A 20610-nucleotide genomic window follows, 5' to 3' on the forward strand; every position below is an offset into this window, starting at 1 on the left:
CTGAAACAACCAATATGGTGGTAAATGGCAGTTTTTATCTTGTGGAGAGAAAATACAAGCAGGTGTAAGGTGAACTGCTACACGTGAGCAATTAACTGCATTTGAATGAGCCTTATCGGGTAAAATATCTAATCTTCTAATGGCTGTAATTAGCCGCTTTGGAGAAAGTTTCCACCCAGGAAAGTCCAGTCGTTCATCTATTTAACCATGAAAGCAGATTACTGTAGTATAAACAGATGAATTTACAGCAGGTAAATCAGAAGATAAACTAGCATTCTAAGTCAATGTCCTCTTTTCAATGTCCTTAGAGTGGAAAAAAGCAGTAATTTTAAAATAAACGAGAAGCTACTGTTAAAAACGTTTAACAAGATGTTTTCCTTTTTTTGATTGGATCAATGGAATTAGAGGCCTGATTTATGACTCCGGACATTTGCTCAACATCTGGCAGCAAATAGACTGATGCATAAAGTTTAAACGATACATACATTTTAAAAATGCTTTTTGAATGTCTACTATTTTGGGAAAATTCAAGCACTTTAGATGTTTAAGTATTACCCAACATTCAGAAACCTAAACAATTGACCCCAAAACTGATTACAAAAGTTACATATTAACTCACCAACCCGTTTTCTATATTTACTTAATCCTATAGAGGATCGTAGGGGTGCAAAAATTTACACCTCAGCGCAATTTACAATCACAGATTAACCATACATGATTTTAGTTGGTGGAAGGACGCCTCACTGCCTAGACAAACAATGCATGGGAAGAACACAAGAGGCAACACAGATTTAGAAGAAGTGTGCTACAAGAACTCCAACCTGCTTTGACAACAATTTAAAAATATTAACTTATATCATAGAGAACCGTTGACTTATTATTTCTGTGAATAATATCTACCAGGGGAAGGTTGATAACCTAAATTTGCAAAAAATAAGAAAATGAACTAGTCCAGACTGGGATCAGGACCTACATAACTGGAGACAGGATATTTCTAAAATACTTCAAAAAATATTTCTAAAAATACTATACAAATAATTAAAGATGTTAAAGATACAAATAATTAAGATTTTACCATGGTGTGAACTCAGGATGGAACAAGCAAATTTTCATTGTTATTATCACAACTGCATCAAAACTATAAACTTTAACTATGTTGGGATCAGTTTGACGGCATTTTATTAGAAACATTAGTTTTAATGCCTGTATGTGGATAAAACTAGTTGTCCTAGTACACACCCATCCTTCTTATACATCATAGTATTTACAAAAGCAAAATTGATCAAAACTAAAATCTACAAGTCAGACTCCAAGGAAAAATGGAAATCGGTATAGGTAGGTAAAAGTCTAATCGGTCCATCCCTACCGGCCAGAGGCCAATCAGATGCCTTGAATTTCTCTACTACTACTACAGACTCTTTCTTACAAGCAAGAATATAAACACAAATGATTTATTTCCGCATTAGCTTTAGTTTCATAATCCACTATCATATGATTTCATAATAAAACGTGTTATCCGCTGAATGGAGAACAATCGTGTTGATGACTTCACCAGTTGAAGCTGATCGAAGAGACTATTTGTTCTCTAAGGTTCCGCTGTGTATGCTGCGGCTGCTTGCTGAAATCCAGCCGTAAACAACGCACGGCACAAGCAAAGTATAAGATAGATCGAGTAATTTGTGCTAAATATATGGAAAAAGTGGATTTATGTCTGTTATTATTCGTACTTTTCCTTCCACAGTCAAACTGAAGGCGCCGGCTACGAGGAGGGGAGCGCTACCGAACGTCATCCACCAGCTTCCAAGCTAACTGGCTGCCTCCATCTTGTCATCGACACGTAAAAAATACCGGTAGCTGGCTAATGTTAGGCCCCGGGAACATGCCGGTTTTTCAGCGTGACAGCACAACAGTGCATCCATCAGCTTTACAACCTCCGACTATGGTTGGGGTAAAACAATTTGAGTTCTTTAAAACATGTTTGTCTCCCTGTTTGCTAATGGAAGCTACGCAGTAGTTAGCAGCATGAACGAGCTAGCACTAAGCTAACGCAGCATGATTGATGCGAACGTCAAAAACACACAAGCAGCGTGAACATTAGCGGCTAACAAATGAGCCTCATCTTACCTTGCATTAGGCGGTCGTCGGCGGCTCCATAATCGTCTCTGTCATCTTCACTTCCAGACATAGCGGACAGCAGGAAACTTTCTTCTGTTGAGTTAGCCAATAGTTTAGCTAACTAAATGAAAGTTATTGTTGGTGGATAATCCAGAGTTCGGACCCAGTGTGAAGTCTGTCCAAATCGTAGCCGGGCCAGGTTTAACAGGGCAGAAAATAAGAGCATAAAAGAAAGCGGAAGTTAAATATCAGGACTAACAAGCACCCGGTAAAACATAGAAGGACATCAACACTCAGCACATGGGACAATAAACCCAACTTTATCCGCCTGCGAAGTTCACATATTTATATCTCCTCCCTTCACTCCATCTCTGCGTTCAGCTTACTATGGTTACTATCCGTCCCATTAGCATGCGTGCTAGCCGGAGCTAAACCGGTTGGTCAGATTTAAAACTCGAAACAGAACCGATCCGCTTCACATACTGATATATACCCTGAAAATCCCCTTGTGTGACAACCCGAGCCTACTTCACCCTCAATCAAGTCAATTCACAGACTCAGAAACTGACATACTCACAACTTCAAGCTTCCAAAAAACAGTAACTCCACGCTCAGTTTGCAACTGATTGACCACTTGGATGCTTTTTTTTATTCCAGATGGTAGCGGTGTATATATAATTTAAATATATTTCCGTATTTTTGGTGGCAGCGTGTGCGCACGACGCCGTCTCCTCTTTCTCTTCCTCGCGCGCACACACACAAAGAGATCAGGGGGCAGGCATCCCATAATATTCCCCGCACACACATGCACACTCATACATATACGCGCACATTTCACTCACCCCTCCCCCACTCTGCATAGTTACCTTGCAACGTACAGACCATAATAGTCAACTCACCCCCTCCCTCTTCTACAGTCTCTTCCCCATTCCTCTATGCACATCACCCCCCCACACACACACCTCCACCCCTCTTAGCAACCACGATCACTATGGAAACGCTCACCCCCGCCCTCTCCTGTGTGGCATCCCATAATAGTAATGAGCGCAGTCACTGACATCCCACAATAAGCATAACTCCAAAAAGAGAGAGATAGGAGAAAGGAGGGGGGGGAAAGGAAAATGCGCTCACATGGCAACTGTGTGTGCCACATGACTGCTCAACTTGAGAGTGCATGTTTGCATGTATGCGCAGACTTATGGGTATGAGCGTGGCTCCTAAAGATTGCACACCGGGTGCAGAAGCGATGCAAACCTGGTACCCACCATTAGAAAACTTGGGGGGCCACAAAATGTGGGGGTGACCCCAATGTAACCCCAAAATGCGGCCTTATGAGCTCAAGCATACCTTACTCAGCATGACGGCAACTGTATGGCTAAGTCTGCAGACAAATGCCAGGAAACTTGGCAGTAAAAACTTTGTGAGTAGGTTGGTGCGAAATTAAAAAGCCGGCCTCGTCCATCCAGTTGGGGCATCAGTTGGAGGTCACGGGTGAAGCTGCAGTCAAAACCTTTATGTCTGCAGCTGGAAGTATCCCTCAATACTCTTTGGAGAAAGCCCAGAAGTGCAAGGGCCAAGTCAACAGCTGAGTTAAGCTGTCTGCACGCATACACATGCTGGCTTGCTCCACAGGCTGCAATGAAATGCATTGCAGTCAATGGTGGGAAAAACGTCTGGGTCCTAGACAGCTTTTTTCCCACCGTTGACTGAGTGCAATACATTTAGACTGAGGGGCAAAATGCAGAATTCCCTGTGCTAAGCATGGCAGAGATGCTTCAGGATGATGGCTCGACACATGGGGAATTAGTTGTGTATATGACTGCTAATGGGAAGCTGCCTTTTGGCCCTGGGGAGGACCAGAATTAGTTATGCACTGTTATTGTTGGACTCTGGGACAAGTTTGCTCTGCAGATGGTGTTTCAATTGTCTAAAAGATAACAGAACAAACGTGAAGGGCATTGTTTGCAGCCATGTGCAGGAACCCTATAGACACTAGTGTAGCCTACTGAACAGTTCTCCTAGCTCTTGGAGTCTTATGAAAACTGAAAGGATGTGCAATGTTTGAAATGTTTTCTCTTGGAGTTTTTGCAACACAGTTGAAAATGATGAGTTGACCATTGATATATAGTGCTAACGGTACTATATCAATGGAGATTACGACTTTTTTGATGATAGACAGTTCAAAATTACTCTCAAAATCTTCTATTTGATATTGCCTTTGCAAAATGTTAGATTATTTAGTGCTTTATTCAGTTCCATAGAGGGAAATTTTAAGAACTATCCCCTTTATGCTTTAACAGTTCAACCAAGTTTAAAAGTTTTGGTGATGTCCAACTCTTGTGTCTGTCCATGGTCATATATATATATATATATGTGACATCGCACTTTATTTAATTTAGGATTAAACAGATCAATAAATTAAAGAACTCCGTAGAAGTGAATTTCCTTTTTCTCTGTAGTTTGATGTTATTCTGTCTATTCTTAAAGCTTTTTGAACAAAGTATGGAAAAGCATTGTGCCACATATTTAGTTGTGTAATGATGCAATGCTCTGAGCACATTAACCAGGGTTCCAACACATTTTAATGAAAAAAATTAAAATGTGTATAGTGTATTTGTTTACTGATTCTTAGTTCTTGAAAGCTACTCATTTTTCTCCCTTTTCTTAACATTTTTTTCACAATATAATTATGCTCATCAAGAGGTTTCCCGCCCACAAAAGTCTACAAGTCTCTCAGATAAGCTTCCACTATGATAATGCTAAAATTATTTAATATACCTGTGGTGTTACAAAAACACATCCATGTGTAGTAGATCAACTGACAGCCCATTATGTGAGATGGGTATATGTTTATTTGCATGTAAGGCAGGTAACTGAGATCTAATCATTCAGGACAGATTTTAATGCCAGGTGTGAATGGTCTGACTAAGCAAGGTCTACTTTTGTCTGAATCAGCCAGCATGCATTTTGATGCCAGGTCTAGGACAAAGTGTCTCTGTGTTCAGTCCATGAAGTACTTGAGACCTGTCCAGGGTGCAAGTCACCTCTCACTCATAGATCTGACCAGGGACCACCCAGAAAGGGATTAAGTTGGTAAATCACTGATTTGCAGCTTGAAACATTATGGTATTTACTAATAATACAAGCCAATTTTCTGATTTGGAACATTTGGGGTATGATCTTTGCTTGGATGTAGTTCTGTAGGTATTTTTTAAACCATGATCTTAAGTGCACACTGCAACGGTTAGCAGCCAAGTGTGAAGTAGATGGGACAGTAGTTGGCCCCGTTTATGGCCCCCGTTTAGACAGTATGATGGAGTGGGTGGAAAAGACAGATTGAGGCCTTGTCTGCCATAATGTGGTCATTACTGTGGTCTGATAGCTGAAAGTTGTAAATTACTGTTCCTTTTGTTTTCCGACATTTGTGTATGGTCATGAGATATGGATTATGCCCAACAGAGTGAGATCTCATCCTTTCATTGGGTGCCTGGGCTCTCCATTAGCGATAGGGTAAAGACTTTGGAGCTGCTGCTGCGGCTGCTCCTCTACATTGAAAAGAGTCAACAGAGGGTTTAGCCATCTGATAAGGATGTCTCATATGGACATCGCTTTAAAGGTTTTCTATAGACACTAGAGCTGACCCACAATTTGGAGGAGGGACCATAATTCCCTTCTAGCCTGGGAATACTTTGGGTTCTCCAAAATGAGATGTAGAGTGCCACTAGGGAGAGGCATGTCCCGGTTTCCATCCTAGTCCTGTAATCTGATCTCGGATAAGCAGAAGAGTGACTGGATGAAGCACATGAAGTAAAAAGATTTGCAGCTGATTCCACATCTTTTAAGCTAAAGACTCACTTCACAAACTGAAAGACCTCTTCTTTAAGTCTATCGAATCATGATATACCACTTTAGACCAAAACCCTAAGCAGGACAATCCATGTTTGTTGTTATATTACACTTTAATCTGTTGAAGTAGAAAAGCAGGTTTATTTTACAGAAAAAAACTGGTTGATGCTTGAGCAGAATTAATCATGAAGTCACAATCCACTCAGTTGTTACTATCTAGTTTCCCCCCAAAACATTTGTATGACAATGAGCCTGTTTTACTATCTAGAGGTATCCATTGACCTTTAACCCTCACCAAGCTATCTGCCCTGGTTGTTGTTGCAGGTCTTCCACTATTTTTTGCTCATCCTCAGCATCCTGACTCAGCAAACCTTCATCTGGAGTCTGTCGCTTCCTTTGTCCTCATCCTTCTTTTCTTTCACCTAAACACAAATGACAGAAAAATATTTCAAAATAACTTTTCACATTTTCTTTTCTTTGACCAACTGTTTTTTTTGTAGCCCTTGCTTATCAGCCTACCTCCTCCCCCACATGTCTCATTTTCTTGACTATAGACAAAGTGTTCATGGTTGAATTTGGAAAGAAATGGGGGTAGGGTGGGTGGGGCTGGGTGCTGGTGGGGTGGAGGGTAACATCCCATAATCACCAATCAGAAGAATACCAGGGGTAGTTGTCATAGAAACCTTGCGCATACCTCTTGATACCCGTCCCCTCCCCCTGCCTCTTTGCTTTCAGAATTGCATATCTCATAATGATAATAATATCGTTTCTGAGGCAAAAAGAGAAAAAGGGAAGAGGTGGAGGGGAGGGAGACTACAGACCATAATAGTGCTCCTGTGCTTCTAGTTGCCATGGAGATAAGCATAGGGGTGGCAGCGGTGGCAGAGGGAGGAGAGTCACAGGCAGGGTCAGATTACCATGTAACTCAAAATGCATGCCATTATATTTCTTGACTGCCCCACCAGCCTGACCCTCGCTGTGTCTCTGCTCCACCTATCCTCCCCTGCAGCCCACGCTCTGAAGCCACAAAAAAGTGCAAATAGATTTGATAAGCCCCAACATGTCTGGCGCATCAGATAGCATGCTTCACTAGGAGAAAGACAGACGGAGAAAACAGAAACAAATAGTAAAATGGGTACATTGGGATTGTCTGAATGTGCCAAAAGACTCAGCACTGCCAACATGCCAATTATGACCTGTGGCTGTTTCATCTTGCTGTCTTTCTGTTTCTCCAGTTATCCCTTGGTTGTAGGTGTAGTAAGTTGGACGATTGACAGAAAAATGATTATATTGTAAGATGATGTTGCTGGAGTTGCCTTAGTGATGGTTATTGCTTTGGTCACAACCACTCCAAACTTACATTTGCTGAGTCTTCTAGGAGTCATAAAGTCAAATTTTAAAATTTGATTGCAAAAATCAAATTTTGGTGCAAAGTTGTTTCTCCAACTTTGCACCATCAATAATCATCAAGCATATTGAAACAACCTTTTGAAAACAATGTGGTCCTCCTGAGTAAACAGTTTACAGAATTAAAGCTGCGGGTGTTTTGGGATGTGCTGCTACCAACCCTGCACATTTCTTTATTACTTCTCAGATTGGTAAAAGAAGTTCTGTGAACAGCAATTTTCACAACTTTGACTAGGACATTCTAACACAAAATTATATGTTAGGTTTAAGTTGAGGTTCGTTTCAATCACATTCACCTGAGTAAATCGCATGCTATATTCAAGAAGGAGCACAGGCACTTCTATGGGTCGAAGCATAACCTCACCTATTCCAACCTCATTACAACTTCAATAAGATAACTACTATTTAACCATCAATTGCAAAGATAGAAAAAAAGAATATATGGCAAAATAGCAAAAAGACAAAACAGTAATGTAATTGTAGCATTCTTCACAATTCCATTGCACCTTGGCTGCATGTTTAAGTCCTTTCCAACCTCTTACAGATTTTCTAGTGGCTTTCCCCAGTATTTACTGTAGCTCCATCCATTTTGACATCAACTCTAACCTGCTTCTTTGTTTCGGGAGCGTGTGTTTAGAGTGATTCGCAAATGTTAGTTTTCTGTGACACACATTTTGAAAATAGCCTAAAAAGCTCAGCTTTGGAGTTGTGCCATACTCTCTTCCATTTGCAGGTGATGAATTGAATATTGCTCTGTAAGATATTCAAAACGTTAAAAAAATGTTTTTTTAATCCACCCTCTGCTTTGACTTCACAGCTTTCTCCCTGATCTGAAGGAGGTTTCTGGGTCTTCATGATACTGTTTGTTTTCTAAAATTCTCTGAGGTTTTCATAGAATCGCAACCTTTATGCTTACAGTAAATTGCACACAGTTCTACTTTATCTACTAATTAAGTGACTTTTGAAGGCAATTGGCTGTGTGCATTTTTAGGAGTATCAGAGCAGGGCTGAATGTAAATACAAATCAGAAGATTTTAGGTTGCGAACATTTTTGAATGCTAGGAATCATTATCCTTTTCTTTGAGAGATTTTTTGCCATTTCATATAAAATGCCTTTGAATAATGTGTTTGTAATATGACAAAATCTGAACTGTTTCAAAGGGTATGAATACTTTTGTAAGGTACTCTACCAACTAACAAAACTACCTGCTGTTAAATTAACCGATTTGACAGCCAGATAAGGTTAAATTAGCTAATTTGAAGTGGAAAGTCTGCAGAAGCTGGGATTCTAAACAAGGCCAATCCCTGCATATTAAGATGTATTGCTCCATCTCTGCCTCAGTCATTTACATTACAGAGGACAGGGGGTGTATTGTACTCGCTCTGCTGCTGAGATAGTTTGCGAGAGAAGTTTTTTGATTAATTCTCGCCGCCAATCTGCCTTTGTACTTCTTTCTCTCTCAGCCACACTACCTTGTTGTATTTGCAGATAGATATTACTTCTCCCGACATACACAGTCTGTGCACGTCTGGCTGCGTTGTTGACGCACATGTGGAGGGGTGTGGAGGGAGCCACCGCACACAAAAACAGGCCTAGGCCAGACCATAACGCCCCCTCCCCCAGCCGACAACATAGACATCCCATAATATGCTTTTTGCCTGCCCCCCCCATCACCACTTCCTCCTCCTCCTTTCTTCATCGCTTGGCCTGTAGCTCCATAATAATCACTAATTCCCCTCCTCGTTCCATCTCGGCCCACCCGCCCCCCTCCTTCCTCCGCCATCGTCACCATCATCACTTCCTGTCTCATAGCTTCTTCAAGTGCAGAGTACAGTATCTCTCCCCAAGCAGCAGCCACTTACAGAGGCTCAAAATACCCAGGTTTACAATCTCTGACGTCTTCTTTGCACGGCGTCAGGACGGGGTTTTCTCTCACACTGCTCCCTCCCACAGCCAAACAATACAACAAACCGTCACAGAAACAAAATGCACCAGATATCACTTACTGATTTGGTCCAAAAGGGAACAGGACAAAAAGTGATTAAGTTGGTCTCCCATTGTTAAAAGCTGCCACACTGAAAAACAAACCTGCTACTATGGAGGGTCTACATGAGCATGTATTACTCATGTGTTTCCCAAAATAAAATACAGAGCATGTCATTTTCTATCTATAATATGGCATAAGTGAATAAAACCAGGAATGATTACTTTGAGACATTGCTTTTATGAGTTAAAATGTTTGCTGTATGAGAAATGATGGAGGCCTGTCATGGAAAGACACACCAGAATCAGTCTTATTGACCAAGTTTATGTGCACAATTTGACTTCACAATGTACAGACAAAGTATAAATGTATAAATACTAGAATAAAGGCTTTTAGCCTTTATTTGCAGTATGTACATGTATGTGTGTATGTAGCCAAGAAAAATATAAAAGAAAGGCCTGTTGAGGTGGTGCAAATATGTTTATTTTGTTTCTCAGCAGAGTAGTTGTCTACTCAGGCTATAAGTTGTTTATTGTTCATCAGATAGACAATCCGGGGAAAGAAACTGTCTCTGCAACGTGTGATTTTTGCAAATAGGGCTCTGTAGCGAAAACCTGAAGGTGAAAGTCTAAACAGTTTGTGTCCAGGGTGTGTGGGTTCAGCAGAGATGTTAGCTCTGCTGCGGTGCTTTTCCAGGCCTCTACAAGTCCTGGGTGTAGGGAAGGTCATCCCAGATGATCCTCTCTGCAAACTTAATAGTTTGTTGTAGTGTGGAACAATCCTGTGACCACAAGACAAAAGCGAGTAATGGCAGTAGCTCCTGTGACATGTAGTGCTTGTTGAGTTGCTGCATGTCTTCTGGGCCTTCTTACCAACACTGTATATGTGTCAAGTCCCAAGAAAAGTTGGTTCCTAGAAACCAGACATTGTCCTCATCCTCAATGAGGACAGTGAAGGGAGCCAGCCAATTCACTCTCTGTCTGTAGGCAGAATTGTTGTTGTGCTTGATCAGACCAGTGAGAGTGGTGTCATCCACAAACTGCAGAAGCTTCACAGATGGCCCACTGAGATGCTGTCATTTGTGTGCAGAGAGGAGAGAAGTGGGAAAAGAACACACCCCGAAAGGCACCGGAGCTAATAATTCTTGCGTATGAGAAGGAACTGGTAATCCACTGACATGAGGAAGGTGGCACTGTGAGCTGGGCGAGCTTCTGGCGAAGGATATTTGGATTTATGTTGAAGGCTGAGCTGAACTTCACAAACAGGATCCTGGGTTACTTTTCTGAGTAGTGAAGGTGGTGCATGATGAGGTGTAATCCCTGTTGACTGCATCATCTGCCAACCTATTTGCCCAGTAAGCAAACTGCAGAGGTTTCAGATGGGTACCCATTACATCCTTCATATGCTTTAAAATCAGCCAGCCAAAGGACTTCATAACCACAAATCTGTGGTCATTTAATTCTGCTACGGTGCCTTTCTTTGGGACCTGGAAGCTTTAAACAAGAATCAGTGCTTCACTGTGGCCTGTGTCAAAAATGTGCAACTCTTTATTTACTATATGCTTACTGGGCAAGGAAATGGAAACCTCTTTTGGCTTTGTGATGTACACCAATCAGGCATAACATTATGACCACTGAGAGTTGCAGTGGTCATAATGCCACCACTGGTGAAGCAGTTGCCATGCCTCACCATGGCAACTGTGAGTAAGTTGCATGTATTAAGCAGCAAATTAACTTTTTTTCCTCAGAGTTGATGTGTTTGAACTACTGAAAATGGGTAAGGGCAAGGACTTGCAGGAGTTTAGTAAAGGTCAAATGGTAATGACAAGACAACTTGGTCAGATCATCTCCAAAACTCTAACTGTTGTGAGGTCTTGGTCTGGAGTGAAAGGCATCAGTCAGAAGTAGTCTAAGAAAGGAACTGGGGGAACTTGTGACACGGTCATAGCTTTCTGAGACTCAGAGAAACACACAGGGAGTGAGGGTTGACTGATGTGATCCAATCTAACGCAAGAACTACTGTAGATGAAATTGCTGAAGAAGTCAAATATGGGTCTTTTTTTATTATTTTTCATCACATGAATGGCCAGGTGGTTGTATGCTTTGGGCCATGCTGCTGGGAAACCTTAGGCCCTTTAACCAAAGCAAAATGCTGCTGAGAAACACACTATATACGTAAGGTTTGTTGCAAACCTTGTGCTCCATGTCATTGAAATGGTACTCTCTGCTGGTTTGAGCCTCTTTTGGTATGATACTGTAGCAAGGAGAAACAGTTCAGGACTGATTAGAGCATTGCTTTGCTGGTAAAGCGACTGCTTTTATCTAGCATTACTTTATAAAGTTATTTTCAATTGTCTTTCAATTTCATTAATGTTTGCAGGAATGTCTTCAAACTTTACTACCACTGCTGCAGTTGTAAAAAACTAAATTGTCTTTAAAAAAATCTGTTTGAAAACCAGCTATAGTTCATAAAGTAACAATAGTCTCATGTGGTCATATACCATAATGTACTGCAGTTACAGTAGATAAAAATGACCTATTGAACCTCTCTTTGAATAATGGGATTCATTCCAACCTGAGATTTAATACTTTTATTTTGGGAGGGTACCTCATATGAACTTCATTATAAAAAATATTAAATGAGAGTAAAATCCTTTTTTCAAATCCAAGAAATCCTGATCTTTGGGAAGCCCTGAAGTGCTATTTCAATATAATCTAATACATGGTTTAAGAAAAAAAAATCCCTTTAACCAGCTGGCTTTAAAGACACCATATAAAATGTTTATTGCTTCTTCTGCCTCCTCACCGTTAAGGCAGAAAGAAACAGTTGTAAACAGAAAAGCCTGAAAACAGAACTCCTGTATGTACATCTTTAATAGTTAGACTGTCAAAATAATCAGATCTTAGCATTTACAATTCTTGAAACTTTTTTGACAATCGTGTGAAATGACAGCCTCTATTTTTTGCATTTTTAGTGTTCACAGCGATTTATATTAGGGATTGCTCCAGGTAATACTTAAATTTCAACAAATATTTTTTCCTAGTTTAGTTTAACAGGTTTTCTAAAACATAAAGAGCATTTTATGTATAATTTAGCTTGATAAAGCAATAATAGAAATGACCTCAATCTTACTTCCATGTCAAACTCTGTGACTTTTCCAGTATAATAAAATAACAAAAGTAAAAATAATCCAATTACAGAGGCATAATTTTTCACTGAAAATGTTACAAAAGCCTATAATTTAATATCACAAAAAAAATATCCCAGAAGTATAAATGTGATGTGACACAGAAAATCATTTCCTATTGGCATCTTCAAAATGGGAAATAACATGGCACTGGAGCAGCTTAAAGACTGAATGTTCACACATGGAATGGTTACAAGGAAACAGCCACACCCTGGACCTTACTCATATCTACAACCAAAAGAATATTTAAAAGTTTGAAACAACTAAAACTGTAACAAAGCTTATCTTGCAACTACGCTTCAGAAAGTGGTGTTAAAAAAAATGCAAGAATTTACAACTTTAAACAACTTTTCCACAGCCAACAAATATGTCAGTAATGTTACATGAGGTTAACTAGTAAGCCAATATTCAAGGCTTACTAAAAATACATATTTATGTGTTTGGTTGTTTTTCTTTTTCACTTTTTTCCCCCACTTCTAAGTCGGCCTAAACAGACAGTGAAATTGTGTGAAAGACCTTTAACTGGGTGGGATATTTTAAGGCTTTAGATTTAGGTCTCCAGTATGTTGAAACCACAAAGGAATGAGTCACAACTGTCTTTACAAACAAAAACAAAAGGCCTGTTTCATAGTGGCAGGACATAAAGCGGAAGACTGAGGCAGAATAGGGAGGAAACACAAAATCCACTATAATGCTTCTCAGCTGACAAACCTGCAAACTTCTCTTGTTCAGAGGACCTTGATGAAATAGCTAAGTGCTTCTGTCTTTCAGTTAGAAGTTCAAATCTATGATAGTTTTTCCCACTTTTGTTGGTGCAATGCCTTCTGCTTAACAACAGAAGGGTTAAAATGACAAAATCAGCTAATCAAGTTGCACTGATCTCAGTTATGGGAGTCCAGACTGATTGAAGTGGGGAGTGAAGAGGTTCATTGGAACTAAACAGTCCACCTTTAAAGGCCCGCTTGCGTGCACACCCGAGCCACCATTTTATCTCACCTCCTTAAAAAAACTCGCACTCTCTCGTGCACACATTATATACTTGCACGTCCGTACACGCCCCTCCCCCACCCGGTCCTGAGCTCAAGACGCATGCAAACACGCACTCTTTCCCCACAATACCCTTCCAACACGCACACAAACACACACATTACACCCATATCTCCCCTTCACACACATATGAACCCCCAATTTGTGTACACACTGTGCTCAGACACACACACACAAAACACGCACACACGCCCTTCTCCCCTCCCCCTCCCAGTCCATACCAGGGCACGTCATGACAAAACAAAGAACACCCCATAATAGTCACAGTTGCACTGTATGCATGGTAACCAGTTATGTCAGAGATGAAGGCACTATGTGTGTTTTACTGTATGCTGTATGAGCACCAACACACAGTCAAACAAAATTACAGACTAACCAGAATAAATCGACACACAAGAGAGCACACAACCATGTGCACACCCACACACAAAAGTTCTCTATAAGTAGGCTATAGATATTTAATGAAACTCAGTCAAAGCATGCTCCTATTGCACAAAATAACTCACGCAATGACATGAAATTTAAGATGCAAAAAATATATATAGACAGATAATCATGAACAAACTATGACAAAATATATGAAAACTACACATAAAAGTGATAAAGTATGAGTATACAAAAACATGAGAGAAGTAGGTTTTAGGAGCAGTGCTATGCGAGTCTCCAAAGGAAACAGCATCTTGTTAAAATGACAGAGTTTGAAGTAAAACTCTGTCAGTAAAACCCTGACCTTTCATAAATTGTGAAATAATTTATTTCTACATCCTGTATTCAGTCATGCAGGATAACAGTAAAAAATCAAACAAATCTGATAGGAGGGGAAGATACGAAACAAAGAAAGCAGCAAGTCGTAAATAAGTGTACACCATTGACTCATTCAGCCTTCTTTCAGGTAGGCACAGAAATGAATAATTGTTGGTTTTATTTATCACAGTAATATAATTCCCTATTATTAGTGATACAAATTGATCTACCATTAAACTGTTTGTGATTACTGTGAATTTTGAATGAGCTTCTCGGCTGTTTAGTTAAACAAGGATCTTTTAACCACAGAACAACACCAAGTACTAAATGTGGTAATAATTTGAACTTACTCACTGCGCTAGAAAGATGTTTTAATATTGTTTCCCTTTTCACTGCCTGCAAAAAAAAGAAAAAAAAAAAAAGAAACATCAATAATCCTCTGCTTGGTGTGGATAATCTTTAGCACATTTCCCTTTCTACCTTTCAAAATTTAATAGTAAAAATCTATCAAATTGTGAAGACGTCTCTTACCCAGAAGCCTAGTCAAGAAATTTAATTGTAGATGTTTGCTGGGCCGCCCGAAAACGTTATCTTTTGTTGAAGCCATGTTGTTGTTATTGATTTTGGTGTGCTGCTGCACTAAAAATAAAATGGTAAACAGACTGAATTTATAAAGAGCTTTTCCAGTCATTCTGACCACTCAAAGCGCGTTGCACTACTGCCACAGTCACTAACACATTACACATTCATGCACAGATCAGTACACAATTTGGGGTTAAGTTCCTTGCACAGGGGCACACCAAGATGGAACAGGGGGCAGCTGGAATCAAACCTACAACCCTCCAGATGGAAGACAACTACTCTACCTGCTGGTCACAACCAGAAGCTGTTGGAAAGTTTCCTTTGATGTGTGACTTGTGTCTCATCTTTTTGACACATCTAGAGAAACATCCAGGTTTTTTAATGTCATTATTGCTACATATTCGACAAGTACTGATGGCTATTTTCATTGTGCCAAGGTCTAGATGCAATGCTGTCTTTCTGCAAACAGGCATTTGGCAAATGTCAAGAAAATCCTACTTAGAAAACTGAACTTTTTAAAGGTCTATCTGATTTACTATAATTGATGACTGATGTGAAATTAAAATTACTAACTTCTGAAAATGAATCAAAAGGTGCATAATTAAAGCAAAACAGTGTGACTTCTTATACAGTTAAGGTTATTAAAACACATTTTTATCCATGTTTCTATTTAAGATGAATTGTGGTGAACATGCTAATTTTGCTCCTTTATTCTGCTTTCAGTGACCCATGAAATGGACGTTTCTTGTTTCTTTTATGCCACACGTTTTTCCGCAAGGTTCAGCCACAACATACTTTATTCTTTGTATAGTTTGTGTTTGTAACAGAAGAATCCCGTGTGAGTTAAATTTTTGCATATTGGTATCTTCTTTTCTTTTTACATTTGAGTACAAACAAGATCCTGAGACACAATAACCAGGTTTGACACACTGCTGCTTGTCTACTCTAATGCATCTGTGTTTAGACAAAGTGTGTGTCTGCGTGTGTGCGTGTGTGTGTGTGTATGGCTGTATTTTGTGCACGTGGGCGTCCTCCAAGTAAAAAAAAAAAAATGAAAAAAAAGGGAGAGGTCAGGTTTCTTTCCCATAATGCAACACTCCCTACCAACTCTTCCCCCTCTCCCCCTCCCTCTTCTTTGCCGTCTTCACGCTGGTCGCCTATGGCAACACACTTACAATGAGGTCAGGTGGACATCCAATAATATTCAACTGCCAAACCAATAAACAGCAACAAGCGAGGTGCTTCAGGACAGACGGCAACACAATGATTTAGCAATGGCTCATTACAGAACAGACAAATTAAACTGAAACTGACCTGGAAACATTTTTAAGTTCAACTCAAACTTTCTTGCCCCCTTGTAATTAAGTAATTTTGTAGACACAAAGAAGTTTGAGTTGAAAGGAAAATAGAAAAAAAAAAATCACAAAATGACTGGTCAGCAAAAACCAAGAGCAGAAACTTCTAAGTTTGAGATAATTAAAGGCAACCTGGAGCTGAAAAAACTGACTAAACTCAAAGTTATACACACAAATAACTGTACTGCGTAAGTCCCAAGTATCAAAAACTGTCTTTACAACAGAGAAGGGCCAAGTTGAGGTTGCAGAAGTGGTCTCTACTTTACCACACAACAGACATTCTTATTTCTTGGGAAAAGTAACAAGCATGACAATGAGAAATCAAGTCCCATTAGACTCTGAAGGCCAGATGGTCAATGGAGGCAAACGGGCTGGTGTGAGTATTTCAGAAACTGCTAATCCACTGGGATCTTCATGCAAAACTATCTCTGGCTAGCAGAGAAATGTCAGAAAGAAGAGAACATTTTCAGTGAACGTCAGCTGTGTTGACGATGTCAGAGGTCACAAGAGAATGGACATACTGGTCTGACAACATCGAAAGGCCATACCAGCTAAACTAACCCCTGGCTACAAACAAATGATAGGGAATAGCAGAAGACCGCAGCTAGTTTAACTCATGGTAGCCAAGAAGCTAACTGGACTCCAATAGCCTGGTTATCGGATCTCAATCCAATAGAACCTCTTTGAACAAGAGATTCACATTATTGATGAGCAGCAAAAAAAAAAAAAAAAAAAACTGTGTGATGCTTTCATGTCGAAATGGACGTAAGGAATGTTTCCTTTACCTTGTTGTTTACATAGTGTGAATAACCGAAGCAGTTCTGGGTCCAATACTTCATGCTTTTACAAGCACCAATAATCAGGTGAACTAAACTTATCCAAAAACAGGTAATTATCAATATGCTTATTTAGATGCTTCATAATGCAAATGTGATTATGTAGAGCAAAATCAATTTCAGTTGAAAGACAAAACTTTAAAAATAAACATACAGTGATATGGTAAGTTAACTGATCACAAAGGTTGTTTCGTGGCCAACACTGGAGATTGAATGTGTGTGGATCTAAAGCTGTGAAATGAACCTTAAGTTCTCAGTTGTCAGGATTCATACTTTGGTGACTTGCTCAAATAAAAAGGATAGAGAAAGATGTGTATTTAAGCTTCTAATGAACATAGAGAAATAGTCACAGGAACTCCCAGGAGTCCATGTCTGTAAAAACCATGTGATTGAGAAATGTTGCAAAAAGAAATTCCTGAAGCAGCCGAAAGAACCCGAGCACAAAGAGCTCCGACATCAAACAAAAGAAATGAGAGATGAAGATGTGAGGAGAAAGCTGAGACAGTAAGGAGCTGAACAGAGGCTGGGAGGACAAGATGAACCAGATTGTGTTGAGACTGAACAGTTACACATATTTTTGTTTTTCTCCGTCTCATTCATGCTGTCGTCACACAGACAAAGGAACATGCAGCCTCCATGCTGCGTCGGGCTGAAGGATCCATTTTAGAGTGCCAATCAAAAATGAGTCTTGATCATTTACATACTGTATCAACTGGGGAAGACCACTGAAAACCAAGGGAGCAACTCCTCCTGCTGTTCACTGTCGGGCACTGCACCTCTCATAAAATGTAAATGCAACAATTTAACAATAAACAAAAATGTTTTAGGTTCATCTTAATTGTTCTATTTAAAATGAAAACAACCAAGAAAAGTCATTTTGGCAAAAATATGCTTTTACCCTATTATTGTCATTATCACATTAAAGCCCATTTTTAAGATGGGAAAGAAAAAAATAACATATGATTCTAATAGTGTCATTGATCTCAATAGTCAATAAAGAAAAAGACAAGCACTAATCACCTCAACTCACCCATATTTAGTCTGAATCTGGATTTTTTTTTATAGATCAACACAAGTTAATACACAATTATGAACTGGAACGAAAATTGTGAACAGCAAAGTTTTTCTTTTACAAATATAAATCTGAAAAGTATGGCAAGTTCTGCCCCCTTCAATGAGATGATAAAACGATAAGTAATTATTCTAATATTTGGAATAATCAAATTAAATAATAAACTGCAATCTCTAAAAAATGGATGTTCACCTAAAATGGCAGCAAAAGATGCAGAGGTCCAAAGAGGTAACTCTGGAGGAGCTGCAGGGATGCGCAGTTCAGGCTGGAAAATCTGCAGAAAACTGAGAAAACTCAAATAAATCAGGACTTTATGGTAAAGTGGCAAAATTAAAGCAAAAATGTTTAAGAAAGCCAAAATAAGTCATGTTGGGAGAACATGTAGGGGAAAAAGCAACTGTGTGAAGAAATGTACTCGGTTCAGATGAGAGCAAAAAGCAGGGAGAATAAAGGACATTTCTGGAAGACAACCTGTTAGAGCCTCAGAACGATTTGAGACTCGGGCAATTTTACACTACTTTCCGTTGGTATATGAAATAAGATCCAATTAGTATTACTTAGTATTGCATAGAAAAACTGAAAAAAATATTGCCATTGTTGAATATAAATGTTTGTATAGTTTTTTTCCCCATTTACAACAGAATTATTATTTTTCAAGTGAATAAATAATTTGATTTAATTACACTGCCATGAAATGCTTTGCTTATACCAGACTGCAAAACACAATACTATTAGTGTTGCTCTTCTGACAGATAGCAGCAATAAAATAGAATCAATCAAGATAAAACATTCAAGTACTATTTTTATTATTTCCACACACCCATTCCAACAAACATTCAAATTTAATGCATGACAAATATTATTCAATCTCCAAGTATTGTTTTAAAATATATTTTGTTTTTGACATGGGAAGCTTATTAAAGACCTTTTTGTTTGCCACACTAAGCCGGCGATACCGTGATTGTTGGCACTCTGTGTGTTCATCAAGTAGTTGTAAAAATGTCTAAAAGGCACAAAGAAGAAATCAAAACTTAAAGTGTCTAAAACCCTGCAAGAGTACTGTCCCCAAAGAAACAAGAAGCAAAAATATCTATATAATACTCGTAATAGTCCATTCAATATCTGATCAAAATGTCAACATCAACAGATTGGTTTAAAAAAAAAGGATTTTGTGTTCATTTCATTAGAAAATACAGTCATGTGAAGGATTAAAACAGTTTTCTGGGCTCAGGACAGTCAGTGTTACAGAGCACTGAAACTCCATAAAATAATATACATCACCTTTTATCCCATTCAAAGCAAAATAAAAAAAAAAGAAAAAGATCTAGTCCCCAGAGGAACAGTTTTTGAATAAGCACAACTGCTGAGTGAAAATGTGAAGCTCTGCTAAGAAAACAAGCTTTAGTTTTCATTTTGTTCAAAGAAGTTGGGCTAAGAAAGCAGCGTAACAGCAACGAAATAAAATCTATGAATAATTCAAATGGTAATTCCTAATAATTATATTAACATCTAGATCAACATTCTGGAATCTGTGAAGCAGTGATTTAGTTGAACTTTGGAAGAAGAAACAGCAAAGGAACATTTGAACCACAGCAGTTCTTTTTAAGGCGTTCAGGTGCTAAAAACTAGAGAGATGTTTCCAGAAGAACAAAATAATCAGAATAGAAAACATTACGTGGTTTTGTGTTAACCGTTTGAGATCGATGAAATAAAGCTGCAAAATTTCTGGACGTTATGGCTCACCATAGCTTAAAGATAATTAAAATAAAAAGTAATGGTAATTTTCACCATTAGATTAAAGCAACCAAGTATTAGGAGTTTGACTGAGTTAAGGCAATGAGACTATCAAACATGTTGAGCACTTTAAACCTCCAAGAATCTAAAATGTATTCAAGCAAAGTTTTAATCACTCTTTCCTGGAGTGGAAAAACTAAAAGGCACAACTTTTATTTAACAATGAAACGTATTTTATGTCTTTAAAAAATGCTTTTTTCTCCAAGAATGCATACACTTTACTCTTTGCACTATTAATAAAAACTAAAAACAACCGTAATTGACTTATCATTAAAAATTGAAGCCTTAAAAGTAAATATGAGTTTTATTGCAGTGATTCGGTTCAAGGTGTCGCAGAACCTTTGAAGTCTCAAACATGTGTTTGTTCCACATTGGTCAGATACCAACTTTTCTTTGTTGCCGTGTGGACAAACCTGTAGATCCTGCTCGTCATGTTCTTACATTACTCCAGATAACTTGTTCAGATGGAGGGCCAGGTTTTCAGTTTCTTTTTTTGTATGAGTAAAAAGTAAATTTATTTATTATTCAGTTATAAATTTTTAAGCATCATAGAACAGTACTTTAAGACCAGATTTAGGGAACATAATATGTGTTTGAAAATTGAACATTTCCAAACACATTTTGTTTGAAAAATAATAAT

The 20610-nt window shown here is 38.8% G+C and overlaps 1 protein-coding gene and 1 long non-coding RNA gene across 4 annotated transcripts in view; one reads left to right on the forward strand and one right to left on the reverse strand.

The window, feature by feature from the left end:
* chd4a (chromodomain helicase DNA binding protein 4a) overlaps window positions 1–2936 on the reverse strand; it is a 24070-nt gene extending 21134 nt beyond the window's left edge. Inside the window, exons 1-2 of one of the 2 annotated variants that reach the window (XM_015040221.1) lie at window positions 2693–2936; window positions 2125–2290 (exon numbers count right to left, since the gene is read on the reverse strand). In XM_015040221.1, coding sequence (XP_014895707.1) covers window positions 2125–2185 — 61 coding nt within the window. In that variant the 5' untranslated portion in view covers window positions 2186–2290; window positions 2693–2936. The remainder of the gene's footprint in view (window positions 1–2124; window positions 2291–2692) is intronic. The other variant, XM_015040220.1, reaches the window with a different exon arrangement.
* Window positions 2937–4470: 1534 nt separating this feature from the next.
* Window positions 4471–20597, forward strand: LOC106952232 (uncharacterized). Of its 2 annotated transcripts, none has more exons than XR_001425942.1 (2): window positions 4471–4488; window positions 19986–20597. It is a non-coding gene; the product is annotated as an uncharacterized LOC106952232 (long non-coding RNA). The 2 variants fall into 2 exon arrangements; XR_001425941.1 differs by having other exon boundaries at window positions 19992–20597.
* The last annotated feature ends 13 nt before the right edge of the window (window positions 20598–20610 follow it).

This window comes from Poecilia latipinna, unplaced genomic scaffold (assembly GCF_001443285.1).
Source record: "Poecilia latipinna isolate Pla-1442-1.1 unplaced genomic scaffold, P_latipinna-1.0 Scaffold500, whole genome shotgun sequence".
Taxonomy (NCBI): Eukaryota; Metazoa; Chordata; class Actinopteri; order Cyprinodontiformes; family Poeciliidae; genus Poecilia; species Poecilia latipinna.